This window comes from Zingiber officinale, chromosome 1B, assembly GCF_018446385.1.
Source record: "Zingiber officinale cultivar Zhangliang chromosome 1B, Zo_v1.1, whole genome shotgun sequence".
In the NCBI taxonomy this organism is placed as follows: Eukaryota; Viridiplantae; Streptophyta; class Magnoliopsida; order Zingiberales; family Zingiberaceae; genus Zingiber; species Zingiber officinale.
This window is the reverse complement of record NC_055986.1, coordinates 99,506,491-99,523,320: the sequence shown is the minus strand read 5'-3', so window position 1 is coordinate 99,523,320 and position 16,830 is coordinate 99,506,491. Positions and strand designations below refer to the sequence as shown.

General features: G+C 35.8%; 1 protein-coding gene across 1 annotated transcript; it reads left to right on the top strand.

Moving 5' to 3' along the window:
* The first annotated feature begins 5,598 nt into the window (after positions 1-5,598).
* LOC121970150 (probable serine/threonine-protein kinase PBL18) lies at positions 5,599-16,378 on the top strand. Its single transcript, XM_042520662.1, has 9 exons — positions 5,599-5,895; positions 6,047-6,132; positions 7,696-8,103; positions 8,459-8,546; positions 13,408-13,691; positions 14,387-14,516; positions 15,048-15,181; positions 15,264-15,387; positions 15,574-16,378. The coding sequence occupies exons 3-9, from the start codon at positions 7,699-7,701 to the stop codon at positions 16,152-16,154; spliced, it is 1,746 nt and encodes a 581-aa protein (XP_042376596.1). The 5' UTR covers positions 5,599-5,895; positions 6,047-6,132; positions 7,696-7,698; the 3' UTR covers positions 16,155-16,378.
* The last annotated feature ends 452 nt before the right edge of the window (positions 16,379-16,830 follow it).

Below are 16,830 nucleotides of genomic sequence, written 5' to 3'. Positions count from 1 at the left end.
CATCAGATACATAGTCCCTTCCTACAAACACTCCATTCTTGGACAATACAACTATGTCCGACTCAAAGACAATGTGAAAGTCATGCTTACTTAACAGTGATCCGGATACTAGATTTTTTCGAATCTCCGGAACATACAACACATTATTTAGAGTGAGATCCTTGCCCGAGATCATCTTCGGCACTACCTTTCCTTGACCCATGATGTCCGAGGTTGCTAAGTTCCCCATGAATAGTTTGTCTCCAGTGACTTCTTCGAAGTTGTGGAGCAGGTCCTTGTTGCAGCACACATGTCTGGTGGCTCCAGTATCGATCCACCATTGCCGCGGGTTTAAACCGATCAGGTTCAACTCAGAGACCACAACACAAAGGTCATCCATTTCTGGTCTCTCGTTTAGGTTGGCCTCTTGCTTCTTCTTCGGCTTTCTGCACTCCGAAGATTTGTGACCCTCTTTATCACAGTTGAAGCACTTCCCAGAGAACTTCTTTTTGCTGATGCCTCCTCCAGGTCCCATCTTGGAAGATTTGGGGTTCTTCCGTTTCAAGCTTTGACCATACTCGACGACATTGGCTTTCACAGTAGCCTGAGAGAATAGTTTTCTCTTCGAACTCTTGTTGTCTTCTTCGATGCGAAGTCGAACAATAAGTTCTTTCACATTCATCTCCTTCCTCTTGTGCTTCAGGTAGTTCTTGAAGTCCTTCCAGCCGGGAGGCAGCTTTTCAATGATAGTAGCCACTTGGAAGGTTTCACTCAGAACCATCCCTTCTGAGTGGATCTCATGCAAGATCACCTGAAGCTTCTGGACTTGACTGATCACCGTCTTGGAGTCAACCATCTTGTAGTCCAGGATTCAGCCCACAATGAACTTCTTTGCCCCTGCATCCTCCGTCTTGTATTTCTTGTCCAGGGACTCCCACAGTTCCTTAGCCGTTCTCTTCATACTATATACAACGTACAACGAGTCGGTAAGGCAGTTGAGGATATAGTTTCGACAAAGAAACTCAGAATGAGTCCATGCCTTCACTGTACTGATGGTTTACGCATCAGCATCCTCATCACGCTTGGGAGGGTCCTCAGTCAAGAACCGAGCCAAATTGAGCATGGTCAGGTAGAAGAGCATCTTCTACTGCCACCTCTTGAAGTTCAGTCCACTGAACTTCTCTGGCTTTTCCCCATGACTGATTGACATAGTTCTAATCGGGGCGGAGGGGGCCTGCACGTGTTGAGTATGTTGCACCTCAACATTTTGTTCCGTGGCCATCTCAACAGAAGCGAATCTGTTTCAAGATTGTTGGACACAAACAATCTGTTGTCGGAGATATACAGGGTATTAGCCGAATTTAAATACTCAAATTAAATTTAACTTACAGCTGAGATGACCTGACCTGATAATCTCAGGCTGCCAGCAGTGGCTGGTTTTTGTCAAGTGATGAAGGCAGTCTGCACAGTGTTGACAAATTGGGTTGATCGGCCGAGCATCACGAGTGGGAGTAGCATATCAGAAAGGTCGACCGAGCGGGCAGCCGGGCAAAGATCTCGAGCAGGCAGAGAAGTCTGTCGGTCGGACAAAGGGACCGACTGGGCGATCCGATTGTGTTTCAAGGCTTACAAGAGTCGTCTGTTTCCCAGGATACAATGACCGATCGTGAATCTGATCAAGCACTGGTGGCCACGGCGAGCTAAGTGGTACCCGAATGCTACCATCGGCACTCCGTCGAGCAGGAACTGCATGACAGAGGAGGAAAAATGGAGAGCCTTTGCTTGCTGTGTCTTCCTGCCTATGACAGGAATCTGTTTCAAGACTGTTGGACACAAACAATCTGTTGTCGGATATATACAGGGTATTAGCCGAATTTAAATACTCGAATTAAATTCAACTTACAACTGAGATGACTTGAGCTGATAATCTCAGGCTGCCAGCAAGGGCTGGTTTTTGTCAAGTGATGAAGGCAGTCTGCACAGTGTTGACAAATTGGGTTGATCGGTCGAGCATCACGAGCGGGCGCAGCAGATCAGAAAGGCCGACCGAGCGGGCAGTCGTGCAAAGATCTCGAGCAGGCAAAGAAGTCTGTCGGTCTGACAAAGAGACCGACAGGGCGATCCGACTGTGCTTCAAGGCTTACAAGGGTCGTCTGTTTCCTAGGATACAATGACCAATCATGAATCCGATCAAGCACTGGTGGCCACGGCGAGCTAAGTGGTACCCGAATGCTACCATCGGCACTCCGTCGAGCAGGAACTGCACGACAGAGGAGGAGGAAAAATGGAGAGCCTTTGCTTGCTGTGTCTTCTTTGACTATGATCGGAGCCTCCTTGGGCAAATTTTGCCCCGACCGGTCCAGCATTCATGTGCGCAAGTCGCGCTCGCACACGCGTCAACTTGGTTCAATGCAATCCGGGCCTTGAATTTGCACCCTCCTTGCGCACCCACGCGTGAGAGAGAGTCTCTCCCCATGCATTTGTTCACATCCTCAATGTATGTAAATCAATATAAACCAACAAAAATGCCTTGAAACTTCCAATGTGGGACTAAAGTCCCATTCACAATGGAGTTTGTTTCCTCTTTCATTTCTTCTCCATTCACTTATTCAACATCACTTACTTAAATATGGAGAAAATTACATTTTTAGTCCTGTAACTTACGTTTTTTTCAATTTTAATCCTATTATGTGTCAGTTTACATTTTTAATCCTGTAACTTGTAATATTTTCTAATTTCAGTCATTTTTCTTCTAAAATTGAAAATTTTCAACGGAAAATGATGAGTTGTAAATTGAATTTGGGGATTTTGATTTTTTTTAACCCATGTGCTTTTTATATTCCAACCACAAACTAGACATTTTTCGTTGAAAAATTTCAATTTTAGAGGAAAAATGACTGAAATTGGAAAATATTACAAGTTACAGGACTAAGAACGTAAATTAACTCATAACAGGACTAAAATTGAAAAAGATGCAAGTTACAGGACTGAAAATATAATTTTCTCCTTAAATATAATACTGTAGATAGGAATGGAGCTAAGGATATTAGTTTAGTACAGATAAATTATAACTGCTGGTGATGGACACATTGCATTGGCCGCCTCCCTTTGTCCAATTCCGATAATACACCTGATAGTAGGTTGAAACTCTCCGCTCCACAAGTCACACTAGGACCTACTCAAGGCATAGACTATTAAGACCTATGCCTAGGACCCTTATTATATTGGGGTCCATTAAATTATATATATATATAATATTAATTTAGATATTAAATATTTAAAATTATAACTAAAATAAATAGATTTATTTCATCGATAATTTTAATTTTTTACTAGTTAAATTATATTTGATCAATAATTTTTAATTTTTAAATTTAACCAATAATTTTTTATTTTTTTATAGATTAAAGTTAAATTTGATCGTTTTTATTTTTTCACTCGTATTAGATTTGATTGATAATTTTAAATTTTTAATATTAAAATTAGATTTGGTTGGTAATTTTTTTTATTTTTAATTAAAATTTGACTCGTAAATTTTAATTTTTCACTGATAAAAATTTAATTTAATAATTAAAATTAAGTCTCGTTAATAAATTAAAAATGTTATACTCAAAAGCATATTTAACGTTATACTATTACTCTTAAAATTTTTTTTTTCGTTCTCTCTGCTCTTTTATTATCATTTTTTTATCATTATTTTTAATTTTTAGATTTAACCAATAACTTTTTATTTTTTATAGATTAAAGTTAAATTTGATCGTTTAAAATTAAGTCTCTTAATAAATTTAAAATGTTATACTCAAAAGTATATTTAACGTTGTACTATTATTTCTCTCTAAATTTTATTTTTCTTTCTCTCTATTTTTTTATTATCATTTTTTTACCATTATTATGTTTCATTATTATCATTTTTTTTTACCATTATTATTATGTCCTTACTCTTCGACGAGTTATTATACACACTTTTTTTTAAAATAATTTGTCGTCAATATTTACTAGCTAAATATTTTTGACTAAATAAATTTAATTGATGATTTATCCAAGTTAAAATTGATAAAAGACAGCTTAGTTCACAAAAGTCCTATCAATGTGGGATTTTAATGAAAGATATATTGTACATAGTATCTATATCTACTAGACTATTGCTCAAACCTATTACATCTAGGTTACACAATAATATTTTTTATCATTGCGTCATGACTTATTTTCATCGAAGTTAAAATTAATTGATATTTTTTTAAAAAAATAACAATTAAAATGTATATAATAGTATTATAATAATTTATTAATTTATTAATAATTTATTATATAAATAATCATGAGCAATGTATATAATTATCTTTTTAAATTTTACTAATAAAATTAAATATCTCTAATAATATTTTTAATATTTATTTTTTAAAAATATTTAAACCTTTAATTTTTTTTTCAACTTAGGATTTCCAGAATAATTTAGACGGCCCTGAGTCACAGCGTCATTATCTGATGGGGGCAACGATGAAGTTCATGAATCAAACATTTATAATCAGTTATTAAGTCTAATTCAAAATAGATTTTATAAGAATAAAAAGATTATCGTGACCATCTATTTTAGGAAATTAAAATTATCGTTGATTAAGCTTTCTTTGTTATTGCATGGGGCAGAGGAAGTAGACGCGTAGCTTCCTACGGAGTACGAACTGTGAAAGCCACAACAAGGACGGGGTGTGTGCATAAATGAAGTTTAATTAGAAATACTTTTTTTTTTTTATTAGCTAGGTATTAAATTTTTTTTTTTAGGGCAGCGTGCTGGCTCCTAACCATAGGTGCCTTGATTTGGTCCTTTTAGATAGATGTAGTGATTAGTGCATGAAAAATTGTCATCATGAGATTTGAGGTTAGGGATGACAATTTTAACTAAATCTGATGGAAGATTCGATATCGACCCGAATGGAGGAGGGTATGGAGGGATTATCAATATCCGATACCCGATCCGAATACTCGATTAAATAATATATATGTACATATATTAAAGAAAAATTTCTTTTTTCAAAATCAATTTACTATTTTTTTTTGTTAATATTAGGAAGAGATTATATAAATGTTTAATCTATTTTTTTAATTATATATATATATTTTAGTAGATTGTTAATTTTAATATATTTTTGTTGAATGATAATAGTTGGATAGAAAGAAAAAAAATTATAACTATAGAATATATCCAATCATTTAATGGGTATGGGTATACCCATCGGAGATCCTATTCCTGATGAGTATGGGACGGAGGATATAGAATCCCACCCGAACTCGACCCATTGTCATCCCTATTTGAGGTTCGAATCTCGATAAAATTGAGGTAAATATTTCTCTTGTATGTTCGTCACTATTCTAAAAATTAGTAATCTTCCGTGATTTATCCGGAACATTGAGGATGAACGTATTTATTTTTTTTGTCACCCTGATTTGATATGAAAGACTCTTTATCTAAATTTTGCTCCTTAATACTATGGATAAAGAAATAAAATGACTATTGATGACACTCTTAAAACATATAGAAATTTGTTGGTTTGTTGTTCTTATTTAAAGTGGTAGATGGGGACAAAGATAGCAGTCGGTATTGCATTTTACATCATCAAACGCTGGGATACAAAGACTGCCAACATTTACCTTTTGAGGCTTTCTTGGATCCAGATTCACTTGGCCAGTCCACATGTTTCGGAATTTGAAGCACTGTCCCTTCTTAGAACTTGACGACGACGACGACCGGAATTATAGTGACGGTAGGAGCGATTTTGGAAGTGCGTCAGGTAGTCGCGACTGGGGCATCCTAAATCGTTCTTGAGAATGCAGATTTTGACTTCAACTAAGTCGGCTTGTTCAGCCCTAGACTTTCAAAGATGATGTCAGTCCCTGTGGAAACTGGACTTGATAGGGACGGTATTTCTTCAACTAAGTCGTCCATTCCTCTAGTGATGCCAATAGCTTTCATTTGATATACCTGTTTCCATTGGAGGGGAAGATGTAAGTTTTGTAGATCTGACTTTGAATCAGGGAAAGCGAGTCCCCTACGTTTCTCTTTGTTATTCAGGTTCTCGAATGGTTGAATCAGATACAAATGGCCATTCTTAATTACTTCTGAACGATTTGTCCACCGGGTTCCCCAATTTCTGTCAGGTATGAGAAACTACATACTCGTCACTCGTTTTATTCAGCCTCCCCCCTTCTTCTAATTCTCTCTTGCAACTTCCAAACTTTCTGTTTATCTATTGACATGCAGATGCTTCATCTAATAAATAAGAAAACTAAGTGTTTTTTTTTTCAGAAAAAAAAAGTCTTTCCTATAATACTTGGAAACAACAGGAGGTAGATGCTTGGTAAAATTCAATTTTATTTAATAGTTTGCTTGGTCTCGAGCATATCAAATCATATAGTATGTTTATATGTATGTATGTACTCATCAGGATGTTGTCGGCCCATCTTGGATCATAAGATGATGTTGACTTTTAAATCAGTATTAGGGTTTTTTTAACAGGCATCAGGTCAACCCATGGCTGATGCAATATTTGTTGATTTATTTTTGAAAGCAGAAAAGGGAGAATCATAGTTCACCGTATTGAGATTCATTAAAGCCAATATAACATAAGACATACTCCATTCCAAGCTCCACTAAACCTTTCCTCTATTACACTATATTCAACTTTTCATTTGCGAGATCAACTATGTGATGATTTGAACCATTTTCGGTGTATATGACTTCCAGACCAGATGAGTAGAGCAAGTGCTTGTGCTGATAGCCATTGCAGGACAAGAGGAGTAGGTTGATCTAGTGGAGAAAACCCCATCATACTGTGCCATCATCAGTATTGCTAGTGATTAGGGACGCTGATTAGAAGAAACCTTGAAATGAGGGAAAATTCCATTGGGTGCTGGTAGGAGAGGCCAAGTAGGAAACTGTTAGAGGAGATGTTCCAAATCATGACACCCTTGCTAGAACAAGCTACAAGAGAAGTATATGTAGGTAGCAGCACGGGAACCATCTACCACGTCAGGATGCAAAACTATGCTCATTACTGATTTGATTTGGGCACAGATGCTTATGACCTCAAAGATGCCGCCCCTCTATAAGACAGACCATTGGTAGTAATCTGCACCAGCATTCAACATGTACAATTAAGTAGAAGATGCTTCATCACTGCTTTCCTAAGAAGGGGTGAGAATAGGAGCTTCCACCACCATTTTCAGGAGGATAAATTGGGACAAATTCAGAATACCCAAACCTCTCCAAGAACGAGGAAGGTATACCTGATCCCAAGAAGCAAGAAATCTGGCTGCCAACAGCTTCACCTGCCCATGCTGGCAGAAGAAGCTCTTGCAAAGCCCCAATCCACTCGATTGAGGACCTAGGAAGCAGTAGGGACACTAAAGTCTGGTAAGTTAGTATGGAGGTGAGTAAACTATTAACAAGCGTCAACCTTCATCCGAGCGATAAGAAAGCCCTTTGCCATGGGGCAGGTTTGAAAGCCATCTTACCAATAATCAGGCCCCAATAGGCTCTCCCTGGTTTATTCAGACCCAACTGGTAAGTGGTAACCCAAGTCAGAAAGCTGAACAACTTGTTTTGGCTGTGAATTCACTTCTTCAGGTTAACACATGCCTAATTCCTTGGTGCTGCTTTGTTTTATTCAACATATTTGGAAGCTCAACTTTTATAGCTTATCTTTGAGATCTTATGTGCAGGCAATGTTGTTATCGGGGCTTGGGGATGCAGCTAATGTTGCACAGCTGACTGGCTTAGATGCTGTCAGCCTCATTCGCATGATAGTAAAGGCTGCCTCAACTGCGCGCAGCCACAAGAAAAATTGCCAGAAATTTGCACAGAAGCTGAAGTTGATTGGTAACCTATTGGAGCAGATCAGAATAACAGAGCTCAAGAAGCATCCTTCTACTAGAGAACCATTGGAGCTTTTGGAGGATGCACTGAGGAGGTCTTACATTCTTGTACACAGTTGCCACGACTGCAATTATCTGTATCTGTTGGCCATGGGATGGAAAATTATTAAACAATTCAGGATTGCACAGTCTGAGATTACTGAATACTTGAACCTTATTCCACTCATAACTCTTGTGGATATCCAGAGAAGTCGAGTATGGATTTTCTGCTTTAGTTACTTTCTAAAATTTTCTAAATTTTACTCACTTAAGGTATGATAAGCACATTTCGTGAAGGTGACAGGAGAAAGTGAATTTGTTTGTGTAAAATTGATCCTTCTCTACCTGTAGAGTTTGATTTTTTTTCCAACTTCAAAAAATGGAACATCAATATAAAACAAATGCTTAAAACTTTACTAGATGTATGAATTGTATTGTGAAAAATACTTAAAACATGCCAGTCTAATGCAATGATTTGTTATTTCATTAAATACCTCAAAATTTTAAATTGTCAATTTATTACTTTGTCATTTTCTTGTTTTTCATTAGCTCTCATATTTTAGTTTCTCAGGAACAAACAAAAAACATCAAGCTAGAACAATGTGTCAATAAATCGGATGAAGTAGATAAGAAGGTGGAAGATGCTTTATCTAATTCAGGTGATTTTTGTATAAAGTAACCGTACTTGAAAATTTTATTTTATAATATGTGTCAATTGGATTGAATGCTCTCACCATGAGAGTTCTTTTCATTATATAGAAAATATTAGTGATTTACAAGACAGATTTTTAGTCATAAATCCAGGCTGATTTCTAGTAATTTGTCTAAATCAATCTGTACAAATCATGAAGGTATAACTACACTATTAATTATAATATATTTATAACGATTAATTAAGGCTTGACATATGCTGTCATATATGCTTCATCCTTAATGTATGTTGTCATATATGTTATCATCCCCTCGCAAATTGATGTTGGTCGATCAAGAAACATCAATTTGCTCACTAGAAACTGATGACGTTGTCGTGTCAAGGCCTTAGTAAATATATCAGCTATCTAAAGGTTGGTAGAAATATGAGGAGGAGAAATAATATGAGTGTCAAAGGCTTTGCGAATCAAGTGACAATCCACTTCAATATGCTTAGTACTCTTACGATAAACAAGATTACCAGTAATCTGAATGACAGTAGTGCTATCATCATGAAGCGGAGTAGGAGTAGACTGAGCGAAACCTAGCTCAAATATAAGACCACGAAGCCAAACAATCTCAAAACAAGTAGCAGACATAGCACAGTATTCGGACTCCATAGAAGATTTAGAAACACGATATTGGTTCTTCCTCTTCCAAGAAATCAAGAAATTACCAAGAAACATACACCAACCCGTGATCGATTAGCGAGTATCAAGATATCCCGCCCAATCAGCGTCACTATAGGCAACTAGATGAAGAAGCGAACTAGCTAAAAAAAAAATCCACGATAAGGCATCCCACGAAGATATTGAATGATTCGATGAACAACAGCTAAATGTAGATGACGGAGATTTGCCATGAATTGACTAACTTGCTGAACAGCAAAGGAAATGTTTGGTCGAGTAACAATCAAATAGTTCATGTTGTCCACCAATTGTCGAAATATTGTAGGATCAGAAAGAAAATTACTCTCCTCACACCAATACTTTGTGTTTACTTCAAGTGGAGTAACCACAGAAGATGCATCTTGGGGACCAGCTCATTGAAGCAAATCTTGTGTGTACTAATGTTGATGCAAAAAAAATACCAGAAGAATTAGTATGAACTTCCAAACCCAAGAAATAAGTAAGAGGACCAAGATCCTTCATATGAAATGAGGCTTGAAGATATTGTTTCAAACAAGCAATTAAGACATAATCGGTCCCAGTGATAACAATATCATCAACATAAACTAGGAGAATGACAATACCAATAGATGTCTTGCAAAGAAACAAAGATGAATCATATTAGGTTTACTTGAATGAAAATTGGAGCAAAGTAGATCTGAATTTATCCAGCCATGCTTGGGGAGCTTGTTTTAACCCGTATAGAGATTTCTTCAACTTACAAACATCAAAAGAAGAGGAAGAAGACAAACCCGGCGGTGGAACCATGTAAATCTCTTCTTTGAGATCACCATGAGGAAACACATTCTTAACATCCATCTGATGAAGTGACCATCCTTGTGAGACAACAATTGACCATTTGAACTGTTGACAACTTGGTAATCGGAGCAAAAGTCCCGTCATAATTGATGTCATACTCTTGTTTGTTACCTAAGGCAACCAACCGTGCCTTATAGCGATCTAGAGTATCATCTGAATGGAGCTTGAAGAGTAAACCCATTTACAACCAATGACTTTAACAATTAGGGGGCATAGAACAATATCCCATGTGTGATTGTCCACGAGCTTTAAGTTCTTCCATAGCCTTGCGCCAACAATTATGTTTAGCAGTCTCTGAATAACACGAAGGAATAGGAATGGTGGACAAAGTAGTATGAAAAGATGTATGGGAAAAGCCATACCAATTCGGTGAATGGGTGATTCTAGAAGAGCACTGTGGAATGGCATGTGAAAGATGATTGTCTGTGAAAGAAGCAGTTTGAACAGGCGCAAATGTCGAATCAAGCTCATAAAGCTAGAAAGTTGGACATTGTCGTCGTTGATGCACAAAACTAGGCTTCTTACTTGTGAAATGCACACCAAAAATATCTGAGTTCGTAGTTGACATGATATTCGTTACTCATCAAATGCAACTAGAAGTGTCGAAAATCAGCAGGCCCAAGAGTCCAAAAGCTTGAACTGAAATAACACCACTAGGAATTCCAGAAATATTCCCTAAACCATGATCTCAACTTCTCAAGATGACACTCTCAAATTCTGAATTATGGCTCTGATACCATGTCAATTGGATTGAATGCTCTCACCATGAGAGTTCTTCTCATTATATAGAAAATGTTAGTGATTTAGAAGAGAGATTTTTAGCCATAAATCTAGGTTGGTTTCTAGTAATCTGTCTAAATCAGGAAGGTATAGCTATACTATTAATTATAATATATTTACAACTATTAATTAAAGCTTGATATAGGCTGTCATATATGCTTCATCCTTAATGTATGCTGCTGTCAATATGTAGTTGAACAAGCATTTGAAGTATTTAAGGCAAGCAATGTTAGTTAGTAATTGCTGTGAGATAGTTCGATATTTGTAATATGTAGGTGTTTTTTTCCCTTGGGTTTTGGTAGTGAAAAATCATTTAACCACCTCAAATATTGGGCCGAAATAAAAAGGCTGCAAGAGACACAAAAACAAGATGTTCTAAGCTGATTTTAAAAAGTTACTTAAACCAAATAACCAATATCAACTAGTATATGTAAGGTCAATGAGGATGTTTATCATGTAAATTGGATATAGTTGAGTAGCTCATTCAGAAATATTCAATTCATTATGAGGGTAGTTGAGCAAAGTGGTGCCAGAGCTCCAAAATCCAAGTTCGAACCACGTATTTGCCAATGCGGACTTTGATACTGCTAGATACTATCTTTGTTAACTTTGCATCAATTGAGAGACAAAATCCATGTAACTGATCCAAATAGGTGGGACAAATACATTTTGATGATGATGTGGGGACTAGTTTGAGATTTAGAGATTCATGGACAAGAAAAACTTTCTCAGTTCAAGTTTATTGGTTCAATTATCTTTGATCTTGCTAGTTTTTTCAAACCCATCTTCATTCTCACCTATGACCTGTGCAACAATTGCCTCAACACCTACTAAGTCAAAATTAACTTCGACATAAAAGATCCATATATAAGAATGTCAAATTGAATATTTTTAAATTTCCCACAATCATAAACTAATAATATTACAAGCATAATTTAATTTGAGTTTACCTAATAACATTAATTCAATATTAATATATATGATAATAATATGATATCGTGGATAGTATGATTATCTATTATTTGCAATTAATCGGATTGATCAATTTTACATTAAAAATATATGTTTATATTAATAATAATTTGGAATTTAATGATACATAATAACATTTTAAAGAATTTTTTTATCTTCTTTTCTAATAATAATAAAAAAAGGGCAGCTCGGTGCACGAAGCTCCTTCCGTGCGGGGTCCCGAGGAAGGATCCATTGTACGCAGCCTTACCCTGCTTTTTGCAAGAAGCTGTTTCCAAGATTCGAACCCATGACTTTTTGGTCACATGGCAATAACTTTACCGTTGCACCAAGCTCCCCTTCTTATCTTCTTTTCTAATCTCATACTAAATTACTTAAATTTTATCTTTCTCTTTTTTAATATATTTTCTGCCATTTCGATTTCACCAATCCTATTAATGTGATAGAATCAGTAAGATATTTTTGCCATTCAATCTTGACAATGATTTTGAAACCATAACCTTCTCAATATTATTATATTGACTGGAGCTCCTATATTCAACTTTAGTTCTTATATGTAGGAAGAAAGGTAATATTTTCAGGATTTATTATTGATATTATTATTATTTTAATCTTATCTAGAGTGGATAGAATGAATGAAGTGGTGAGGGATCCTTTTGAAGATGACTAACTCCAAATCTATATTTTTTTTCACTAGTACAAAACCCATGTATAGAAGGCGACATCAATAGACCATATTTTCTTCTTGAAATCCTTCTCGTATTAGCTACCTCCACTATTCTTGTTTTCATCACCTCTTTCCTGTCTCCTTTTTTCATCCTATAATCCTCATCTATATTTTATCCTTGTTAATAATATAATATAAATTGTTCCTTTTTCTAACAAATTGAACTTTTGGGAATTGTAGTTAGCCAATCAATATTAAGCTGTTATCAAAGTAGAGGAAAGACTAGAATAGGAGGTCGGGGTTTAAATCCTATTTGTATCAAAAAAAAAAAAACTAAGCTGGAGATTTTGGGAATAGTGATTAGCTAATAAACATATTTTGGGAATAGTTATTAGCTAATAAACATTAACAATCCTGCACTTCACTTCTTTGTCTGCCTTAAGGTAAGACAAACATATTAATGCAACATATTAATGCTCACTAAAAACATTTCCCTGCCCAACCTTGGGTTTGGAATTTCAACTTTTGTTTTATGGAGATCTGTGTTTGCCCAGATGAATCAAGGCTATATATTAGAAAGATGGTTTTAGTTGTTTGCATTTGGATCCTGTCTGATAAAGCATATAGAAAACACCAGTCATCTGCAACAATTTGATTGTATTGAATCATTGGACTGTAAGTTACTCAATTAATTGAATCAGATATCATTTAAGACTGGAATCTGATATGAATCATCCATTGATTTGTATACATGCTTACAAGAATTTACTTTTAGGCGTGCACATTCAACCACTTAATTTGCCATCTTGGTGAGCAAAACAAGCATTGATACCATTTAATAGCTCACGGGGCATATCCTGTACACTATTTATGCCTGAAGTGGTTATTCAAATATGAATTACTAACATTTCAGTTCCTATGCAGGACTTTTACTTGCAACAACAGATAGACTTGCCATCGGTCATGCATTGCTTCAGAAATTCAAGTTCAAGGAATTGAGGAGTGCCACTATGAATTTCAGTGATGTGAACATTGTTGGATGTGGAGCATATGGGATGGTTTACAAGGGTTTGATTGATCATAGTTCCTTGAAAGGAGAGAGTTGTGGATCTTTATTCCTCAAGAAAAGAGCAAGTAATGTGTCTAAGATGACTGTTGCTATCAAGAGATGTGTTGATACCTTTAAACATGGATCATGGCAGTTTGAGGTATTCACTGATACCTATTTTAGTGAATAGATTCTTTTTCACTTTAAGTGGATTTAGATACTATTTTGATTTAATTTGTTTTATTTAAGACTGTAGCTCTGTAGAATCAACATTCTATTCGTGGGACTGACTGCGGTATAGCAAATGCAACAAATTCTTTTGTTAGCTACTTGCTTTGCATACTTATCACAATTCACTAGTTCAAACATGTACCTATTATTCAGATTCCATTGTATACAAATATTCATCTTATAATTTCCATATAGTATATTCTACTTTACAAAGTGTTAAATTGTTTATACACTGATGAATTCATGCATCCCAACAGTAGAATTGGAAAATCAAACAGAATAATTTCCACAGTTTTTTGGAGACAAATTTAAGTTGTTATATTCAATGATCCTACTGAATTCGTGCATCCCAACAGTAGAGATTGGAAAATCAAACTGCGTTTCATAGTTTTTTGGAGACAAATTTCCATCTGTATTTTATCAAGTGCTGCCACATATTGATTCTTATTTAATTTTGATCTTCAACAGTGACTTCGTTACTATGTTTTAGTGTCAACTCTGGAAGTTAGATCACTTAATGGAGTATAGCTTTCATACTTCATATGCTCGGTTGTTACTATCCATTGTTACATTCACCGCCTAAAATTTTTAAACGAGTTTTTTCCCCTCATGTTTCTTTTGCAGGCTGAGTTGCACTATCTTGGGCGCTTGTTACACCCTAATGTTGTCAAACTGTTGGGCTGTTGCAAGGAGGAAATGATTCTTGTTTATGAGTTCGTTCCTAAAGGGAGCTTAAACAATCACCTATTTCAGAGTATCTTTTTTGAGATCCTTGATGCATTATATGTTATCTTTAACTAGATGAAGGAAACCAATGTTGTGGCTCAATGACTTGTTATGCATCCAGCGTATAAAACAATGATAATAGTCCACAGACCATTTAGGCAATTAATAATTGAGATAATGTTAAACCATCTATTAAATAATCAAATACAAGTAATAAAAAAATAGGATCTAGGGATGTTCTAAAGGCAAGCCAATTTCTGCAATTTGGTTCCACAGCATGCTTGGGTCCAAAATGTCTGTTCAATGAACATCAAGTGTATAGGATGCCAAAATGATGTATGTTCGATAAATAGTCAATGCACAGGACGTTCAAGAATCATACTCATTCCTCCCTCCAAGTCATATAGGATTGAAACAGATATTCAGTGACTTAATGCGAATAATTATGTACTTTCAGTTTTTGATAATTTCTCTGTGCCATGACATTAGAGATGCCAAATTTATATCTCTTGTCCTTGTCAGTTTCAATGACAAGTCACAACCTTTTCTACATGAGCAGGAACACGTTTCCAACCACTTCCTTGGAAGCTGAGAGTAAAGATAGCAGTTGGTGTCGCTCAAGGCCTCGCATACTTACACACAACTCATGTCATTCATAGGGATATAAAGGCTGCCAACATCCTTCTTGACTCTGTATGTATATATTTCTTTCTTGGACTTCTTGGATCCAATTCATTTTGGGTAATGCTTATTTCTGATGCATTTCCCCCCAAAGGACTTCAATCCAAAGCTAGCAGATTTCGGGTTGGCTATGTATGGTCCGACTGAGAGGGAATCCTATCTCTCACAAGGTGTATGTGGCACCTATGGATATCTTGCTCCTGAATATCTTGCCGACGGTAATAATCATGATTATTGAAAAAGCCACTCCGCCCCATTGTCTTCCATGTTCTCTCATGCCAATAGCATATTATTTATTCCTCCACTCTTGTTTATTGGGCTTTATACCAGTGCTCTGTATCTTCATGCAGAATACAACTTATGACTGATTACATTAGATACTTATCATTCTTATTGTACTTCAGGAAAAATGAACGAGAAGGTTGATGTGTATGGATTTGGAATCCTGTTGCTGGAATTGCTCTCCGGTAAGCAGGCGTATGAAATCCTCACAATCAAAAAGAGCTCCAAAGATGAATGTGAAACAAGTCAACATTTCTCAACACAAGAATGTGGAACAAGCAAAGAGATCACGGAAGATTTATGCACAACTAAACAACTATGGTCTGAAAGTGTACTCCAAACAGCTTCGCCCAACTATGAAGAAGTTGTTGATTCATGTCTCTTAGATTATAAAACTCTGACTAGATTGATGGAGCCAGAACTCCGTGGACAATACCCATTAAAAGCAGCAGTTCTTGCAGTGCAGCTTGCCAAAAGCTGTGTTACCTGGGATCCTACTAGCCGACCTGCCATGCAACAAGTTATAGAGACGCTTGAGCAGATTCAAACTATCGACAACCTTCCAGTCAATTTGGGTTCTGAAAAAATTTCTGATCCTTGTCCTTCCTTTTACGATGTTGATTTTTCGGTTTCTAGCACCGTAGTATATGAGCCAGCTACTTTTGATCCGGATACAGAATTATCCTTCCCGGCATTGAAATGACAATGTTTTGTCAAAACTGAGATTGGGTGATCTAAAAAACATTTCGGCACATAGGAGATAAGATCTTAAATATATGTCTGTTCACCGTTGCTTCACTTGTATTGTATAAATGTAGTCATGTAGACTAATATATTACATACCTCAGAAGCTAAGATGCCATGTACTGCAATTTATGCCACCAATAATTATGGTAATAACTGAAGTTTGCAGAACTGTTATACAAAGAATTTGTCTGCTGAGCTTTTGATTTGTGATAAAGAGTAATCGTTGCAGTGGTTGTTCAGGTATAGTTTGTAGTGGCTACAAGATCAGCATGGCGTACCAATTCGGACATTTCTTTTGATTCTCCTTATTTGTTCTTTTAACTTAACTCTAGGAATATTTATTTTGGTAGATTATAAATCATCTTTGGAATGCAAGCTTGAGTGCGTGAGATATTTTAGTCTTAGAGATTATTTCTTTATTATTCACATAATTCATGCAAATAAAAATGGAACATTCTGTATTCTCTGTAAAACAAATTTTCTCTCTTTATATATTTATGAACTCAATTTGAGTGTTGTGTGATGCAATGGTAAAATACTTACAAAAATAAAAAGAATTAGAGTCTGAATTTTAATAATGATGAATGTTTTAAAAGTTGGTCTTTTAAGTATGTATAAATTGTATTTCGGAT

Coding starts and splice junctions, on each gene's coding strand:
- LOC121970150 (XM_042520662.1), top strand. CDS start 7,699: ATGTTGTTATCGGGGCTTGGGGATGCAGCTAATGTTGCACAGCTGACT. Junction 15,182..15,263: donor CCAACATCCTTCTTGACTCT/GTATGTATATAT, acceptor TTCCCCCCAAAG/GACTTCAATCCAAAGCTAGC. Junction 15,388..15,573: donor TCCTGAATATCTTGCCGACG/GTAATAATCATG, acceptor ATTGTACTTCAG/GAAAAATGAACGAGAAGGTT.